The 7,761-nt window shown below is 37.3% G+C and overlaps 1 protein-coding gene across 1 annotated transcript; it reads left to right on the top strand.

The window, feature by feature from the left end:
• Positions 1–2,185: 2,185 nt before the first annotated feature.
• On the top strand, positions 2,186–7,750 carry LOC124155525 (SNARE-associated protein Snapin-like). The gene is made up of 3 exons (XM_046529421.1): positions 2,186–2,438; positions 2,509–2,674; positions 7,504–7,750. Exons 1-3 carry the CDS (start codon positions 2,290–2,292, stop codon positions 7,621–7,623), a joined length of 435 nt encoding a protein of 144 aa, XP_046385377.1. The 5' UTR covers positions 2,186–2,289; the 3' UTR covers positions 7,624–7,750.
• The last annotated feature ends 11 nt before the right edge of the window (positions 7,751–7,761 follow it).

The following is a 7,761-nucleotide window of genomic DNA, read 5'->3' as shown; positions in this document are numbered from 1 at the left end:
CTAATATTTCAGTTGACACTAGATCTAGAGTTACATTTTTTCCAGTAGTGGTAATTCGAAGTTTTCCTTTTAAATCCAACAGCCGTTGGTTCACACGTTCAATGTCTTTCTCTGAGAAGTAATACATTTGTCCTGAGCCTGTTGTGGTAGGAGTTTCCACATTACAAATGACATTATTTACAGGAACATGGCAAATATCTTCTTTCTCTTTTGGCCAGTAAAATGATCTTGCAGGCCCATAAGGATGCAAGAATTTCACTTTTATTTCACATTGATCAACATCCTTTGACATAACTAGCCCAAAAAACCAGTGATCATCATACAAGCAGGCCACAAAAGAATTAGTACAAATTTTTGTCATATTTTCTTCCCAACTTGGCTTTATTAAGAAATTGTGGACAGAACTGTATTTGGTATCAAAGCTAATTTTTTTGTCGCAATAATGTTATTTGAAATTGGTACAGTAAAACCTCTTTACATCGTAATGGAGGGGACCAAAATTTGGGCAATTTGATGTATGGAGGTTCATTATAGAGAGGTTTTAGTGATAGGCACAATCTTTTTCATATCCTTTGGAAATGAAAGGCTCGACTGTCTTTTAAACCATTATATTCATGTGTATAAACACACATACATGCATCAGTGAACGTATATTTTTTATTTGATAATTACAGAAAGCGAGCGCTATCGCATGATTTTTACCATGATTCGGGAGAAAATAACTAACCAATATATGAACTGTAAAAACTTTATAAACCTGTGCCATCATCACTTTGACTTGCATGCTTCTTGGTCATTTTTTGCAACTAGTCATGGGAAATCTCCATGTGATGGGATAGGTGGAACAGTTAAGCGCATTCTTACAAAAGAAAGCCTTCAGCGGGATCTGGGTAACACAATGACTTCCATTGAAAAGGTGTTTGAGTTCTGCAAGTACAAAGTGGATAAAACTTTATTTTATGTTTTAAAAAAAGAACAATTATCAATGATTCGGCAACAATTAGAAACTCGCTGGTGCTATGCAAAAACAATCCCAGGTACTCGTAGCTACCATTCTTTTATACAGTAAAACCTCTTTGTAGTGAACCTCTTTACATCATAAACCTCCATACATCATACCACCCCTGCGGTCCCGTCAGATTTACATGTAATTTTATAGGCAAACCTCTTTGTAGTGAACCTCTTTATATCATAAAACCTCCACTTATCGTACCAAGGAGATACTCCGCAGACCGCCTAACTACCTCCGCAAATTGTACCGAGACAACTTGAGACCATTAATGCAGCTGCGATCACGTACATGGAATGACATTTTCAGCAATAAATGTTTCACTCTTTTTTTTATTATATACCTTATCATGCCGTAATTTTCAGGTCAATCATTGGTTGTGGCGATTTTGTTCAATATGAGAGAATACCTAACAGTAAATAAGAAAAGAGGTATCCGACTATCCCAATCATTTTAAGTGACTGTTGAATTGAGAGAGATCACATATATCTGTGCCTCTCTTTAGTTGACCATGGCTTCTAGCTCAAGTGAAATATGCGATGAGAAAGGGCTTGACGCTTTAGAAGAAGAGAGTGCAGAATGCTCAGAGAATTTTGAAGAGAATAATTGGCAAGAAATCGACAGTGCAGACCCTCTTCTACCTTTTGCCTGTGAATTAGTTGGAAAACAATTATTGCCTGTTCCGTGTATAGAGTACATACTTGGCATATTTTGAGTTATTTTTTGATGATGAAATAATTTCAATAATAGTGACCGAGACAAACTGCTACTCGCGTCATTTACGTAAACATCACCTTACTGTGATGAGAGTCCGTTCGCTAATGTCGTAGATAATTTCCAGTTTTTATCCCATTGCTTCAAGGCGTACTTAGCAGTTACGAGTTCGTAGCTTAAGGTAAAGACATACAGACATATAATTCGCAATATTAATGTACAGGAGTGTTAGACTCCCAGTGTAAGTTCATACAGTTCACATGAAAGAGTGGTTATTGAATTTAAAATAATAAGATTTGGCCTTATTTCTCTAGAATCCAACATATTCTCCACAAATTTTTCCTTAATTTACGCGGGTTTCAATGCCATGACGTCGTGTGCCAGGGCTGCGGACAAGTGCTGCCAATTAGTTCCGACCAGTTCCGACCAAGCCACTTTTTACTCGGGGGCGGCTGCTGTCAACAAAAGAAGAACGAAATTGTAATTGCGGAAGGAGGAAAGAAGCAAAAGTGTAGAGTGATCAAATTTTTTATATTCATGGATCAAATAATGGGGTTACTATAAAAATGGAGCAGGACGACGGAAGGGTGGTAACCTCTGTCACTAAGGCGAATAATTACGGAGAAAATGCCACTGGAGATGCCCTAGCTGAAGGCTTAATGTGCCTCTTTAAACCTACCATTGATGCACTTGATCAAAGAATAACAGCTACGAGGTATGATTTTATTTGTGTTTTGGCTTGATTCTCTTCGACCGGAGTAATTCTTATTCATTTAATATTACAGGGGAAGTCAGTTGGAGTTGAAGGAAAAAATAGACACCCTTGCAGAGGAGCTGAGAAAGATTTCAGAACTTCATAAATGCCCTTTGGATTTAGATTTGTACGTCAAGAAATTAGCTGGTGCTAAACGAAAAGTAACTGTCGTGAGCAGCGTCTTGCAGAACACGCAGGTAAATATGTTTTGTTTGTTCATCATTTCTGAAGTCATTCTGGCGTAGCCATCCACTTGTATATTACTCATACATCTTTTCCTCTGTGCTCTTCTCCATCTTCCATCTATACTCATACATTTTTTCCACTTCAGCACTCTGAACTTACCCAAAATTTCATATTTCTTCGATGGAGATTCTTATCAATAATATCCTAGCATACGCCAGCTTTTGGGAAACGTTCTGTTGTATGGGTGAATCCTTTAAAAATTTCTTCTTCCACGATTTTTAGGAGACTCATGTTTCATGTGTAGGAAGTGTTCTTTACACAACCTACACTATTTGTGTTGATACGGTATCTCTATGATTATTATGAGTAAGTAACTTCGTCTCAAATTGATTACCAATATATGTTAAGTTCTCTGATTTTCACGAACATAGATAGGATTAATGCAGTCAGCATGCAGTGGCGTAGGCAGGTGGGGTTCGGATCCCCCCCTGTAATATAAAAACACAATTATTTTTCTTCAAAGAAGAGAACAAAATATCGAAAAATCCTGAATTTACAAAATATTTCTTTGACAAATGAAGTTTTTTCGATTATGAAAAGTGTTATAATTAGTTTAAAACCCATTACTTTGAACCCTGTTTTTCAAAAAATTTTCCCTCGAACAACCTTGCTACACCACTGCAAGTATGTAAGTTCAAATGCCTATTTTCAACCATGGGTAGTTGTTTGATATATCTGCATTTCTAAATTAATTTTTATTATAAAAATAAAAAAAATCTTGTGTGCTCTATAAATAGTTGTAGCTTTTGTTCTTATTTAGAGGAAATAATAATTCTAACATTACTTAAAGCTTTAAACATTTAACTATTGTACCAATAAAATAAACAGAATTGATTGATTTTGGACAAAGAATCAGAAGCAATGATGCGTACAACCGAGCGCCACTATTTCCATTGCCTTACTCTCTTTTTGTTTATTTTCATGTCTGTTACAAGAATTGTTGGCCACTGTTATTTGACTCCCATTGTCAAGGATAATTGTTTCTTTAGCCCCGTTTTAAAGAAACTGTGTTAGGGACTGTAACCATTTTCTTTGGAAAGCCTTCACAAATCAACTGTTAAACATTGATAATGTGACTAAATAATTTTTTACTGTATCCTTCCTTAACTTTTACAATCGAAGCCCCATCATCTTTGAGTTCGATCTTCCCGCATTTTTTTTTTTGAATGTATGAATTTTTCAGGCACCTAAGTATTTCACGCTTCAGTGCTCATTTGATCAGGTACAAATTGACATTATAAATTCTACTACAGAATATTTAGAGCAACTATGAAAATATACTATAACTATGGAAACATTTACATATTTCCTTCCACAGCTGATTTCACTTTACTTCTCCCCTCCCCATTCACTTATTACTCTTATCAATTCACTTGACTCATTCATTCTTAAGTTATCATTCATGCCATTAATTCTTCTCTATGTTCACTTATTACCCAACACGGTGACTATGCAACATTCGACATTCACACCATTTTTGCCTAATAATCCCTTTGGTTTGTTTTCTAGTTGGAACTAGAAAACAAACCATGCGATTCCGCTCCGCGTGACGTCACAGGGACCTAGTTTCTACACGAGAGGATAGGAGTTATACATCGTCTGAGGTTACCAATGCATGCATGAGGCACAGAGCTCAGGGAAACATGTCTTAATAATCACCTATTAAAACTGGCTAAGGTCGGAAAGTTTTCTTCGCTTGATAAGGTATTAATAAACCTTTTTTAAGCCATGCGCTACCAGACAGGAAGGTACTCAGCTATCCGCTAGCATCCTGCGTCCTATCAGCGCTCAGAGCCTCGATCAAGGTCACTTCACAAGGAGAGAGGGGGAACCAGAAATGCGGCGCACGGACTTTCCTACTTACGCGTCGCGTTTTTGCGCGCTTGAAATTTTTCACTTTTCATTTAATCGCGAAAAATAGATATCGTCATTTAAAAATCTAAAAGCGCGAAATACGTACTCCAGGAGTAATAATCTTTCGATTTAGGCAATAAAAAAATAATAGGAAACCACCCTATACAGGACATTAACGAGTTTAGCAAGGTCATTCTCCTCACCAGGAGCGCAGGGTTTTCCTACAAATGCAAATGGCTGATCAGTGGCTTGGCATTGGTGACAATGTGGGAAGTATTTTCCCTGATCAGTTCTATTGTGTTGGAGTGACAATGGTGAGGCTACTCCTCGGAAGGAGGGCTGAATGCGGCAGGGAGTGACAGGGTTCCCCACTTACTGGAGGCTGGGGAAAATACAAAAATATGGGACAAAACATAAGAACTGAGGAGAAGGAAGAGGAGAGAAGCTTGAAGAGAAAACACGTGAGAGGAGGAGCGTACTAGTGGGAGAAGGGGCGATATGCAGTGTGTTTGAATCACCTCATGATTCATTGCAGGAAGAAGGAAAGGAAGTGATGCAGATTATTAAATAACCTGAAGTTGCAGTCACAGTGAAAAGAATATGGTTTATTTACAATTATATTAAGTGTCTTGAAACAAAATGCTTTAGTACCTTAGTGACGTTGATCAAAGTGTTTTGACTATATATTAAGTCTATGTATTCATGCTTGTTTGTAGTGAAGAGACAGCTGAGAAGGAACAGATATGGTTAATATAATTGTGAGACAAGTCGTCTCTCGAAACGTTGGCTTATATGAAAGAATTAACCTGGCGGAGAACCCAAGAAAAATTCATCAATAGTATTCACAGTGGCGCCGACTCCATGGGGCCTGAGGGGGCCCGAGCCCCCCCAAAAATTCATTACAGATGTGAGGAAAAAATTTGTCAGGCTTGTCGATTTTCCCCAGAGTGTCCAGATATCGAGATTTGAGTAATCAGGGTTCTAATGTTGATCATATGACTCTTCTAAAATGCTTAAAAAACTTAAAATTCACTACTTATAAAATTTACTGGGGCAAGGTTCCCGGTTTGGGCCCCCCCAATATTTTTTGTAAGTCGGCACCACTGAGTATTCACCAGGAGAAATTAAAATAGTTGAAATAGTCAATTAGTTACTCTAACTGATCCAGACACTACCAGCTGCTTCCTCCATTATTAGTCAGAAATAATGCATATTTTAGATACAGGATTTCACTTTCATCACTCAGTGATACAACTTATTTTATGCTTAATTCTTGCTTTTAAGTTGAGCCACAAAATTATGATGAATCATATCCTCTCCTGCTTCCAGGAGCCACCAACGGTGGTGGTGAGATAAAATTCTTGGCTACCAAACCGAAGAGATAGCATGTTCATGTCCCGTCTAAGGGGGATGCCCTTATCCAGAGCATGGGAATTTGTCATCCAACTTTGTTATTCTTTACATTTGTCCATTATAAAGGCCCTAAATGCACTGTTTTCGGGGTTGTGAAGATAATTTTTTTAAATATCACTTGTGATGCAGTCATTTCAAGAAATGAATTGGGAAGCTTTTTAGTTTTTTATCTTCTAGCCTCAATTACATTGTGAAGTACAGAAAATTAACCAACAAAGTCTGTTATTTATTTGTGCTAGTTGATGAAAATAAATTTCAAAATATAATAGGGTGGTTTCCTATTATTTTTTTATTGCCTAATTGGAAAGGTTATTACTCCTGGAGTGTGTATTTCTTGCTTTTAGGTTTTTAAATGACGATATCTATTTTTGTGATTAAATGAAAAATGAAAATTTTCAAGCATGCGAAAATACGACGGCTAAGTATGAATGCTGGGAAAAGCCTGTGTGATGTCATTCTGGTTCCGGCTGCCACCGTGTGAGGCCACCTTTGTGCGATCCTATGAGCACCACTGCGATGCAGGCTAATCGCAGGTAGCAGAGTACCCTGCAATCTGGTAGCGCTTGGCTTAAAGAAGGGTTATTATACCCTATCAAATGAAGGAAACTTTCCCACCATAGGCAAATTTAATAAGTGATCACTGATCATTAAGATATGTTTCCCTTAGCTCTGTGCCACATGCATCTCAGATGTATGCATCTCACGTGCATCTCAGTAATCTCAGATGTATGCATCTCAGTAATCTCAGATGATGTAAAACTCCTTATTACTCATAAAAACTTTTCTCGGGATACCGCGCGGGTAAGATTATATGAGAGCGCCAATGTTAGTAGCCGTGAGAATGGGTAGCGAGTCGGTACGCAAAACGTCGGCACTTCATATAATCTTACCCACGCGGTATCCCAAGAAAAGTTTTTACATATTGTTCGCCGGGGAAGTGTTAAATCCTGATTACTCGTGAAGCATCTAGGTCCCTGTGACGTCACGTGGAGTGGCATCTCATGGGTGCCAATCTGGCCTTTTTCAATTGGATATTGGTATCAATGAACCCAAGTACTACCATTTGGACATTAAAACTTTAAAACAAATTCCTTCAATGAACTTCAAGTGAAAGATAAATTTGGTATACAAACTGAAGAATATTATTTTCGTTTCTATGCCATTGAAGGTATAATCACTCCATTTTGCTCTGTGCGACAAATATCTGAACAAATGGAATCCATCTCTTTTTGCAAACACTAGCTTCGATTTTTTTCTTTTCTCCTAAGTCAAACAATTTCCTTTCTATCTTGGTGTTGAAATTTCCTGTTAGAGTCCAGACTTAGAGTTGAATAAAAACTGTGATTATATTTTCTAAAAATCATTACCTTATGCGCGTTAATGAGGCCTTGATGTTTTGACAATATGTGATTGTTCTTCTAATCAATACAGTCTTGTATAAAATGCTTTGAATGCTATGTTTTTCATTTATTCACTAAGTTCACAACTCTCTGACTCAATTTCTTATTTTTAGGAACGACTGAGTAAAGTTCAAGTGCAAGTGGCCAGAGAAGCCCAAAGGCGAAGAGCTCTCTTGGAACCGTCTCCAGCCATGAGTCCTGTGTCTGTGGAGTCAAATGCTTCTATTCAATAGCATTCCTGTTGCACAATATAATTTTGTGATTATGCTTATTTTTGCTCCATTAATACTGTAGCTACTTATCATATTTGACTTTTGATTTATCTGCTATTTTTACCATTGTTTCTTTTCTGTCAAAAATTTATTTTCATG

This window comes from Ischnura elegans, chromosome 3 (assembly GCF_921293095.1).
Source record: "Ischnura elegans chromosome 3, ioIscEleg1.1, whole genome shotgun sequence".
In the NCBI taxonomy this organism is placed as follows: Eukaryota; Metazoa; Arthropoda; class Insecta; order Odonata; family Coenagrionidae; genus Ischnura; species Ischnura elegans.
The sequence above is the reverse complement of the archived record's forward strand: the minus strand, read 5'-3'. Positions and strand labels throughout refer to the sequence as shown.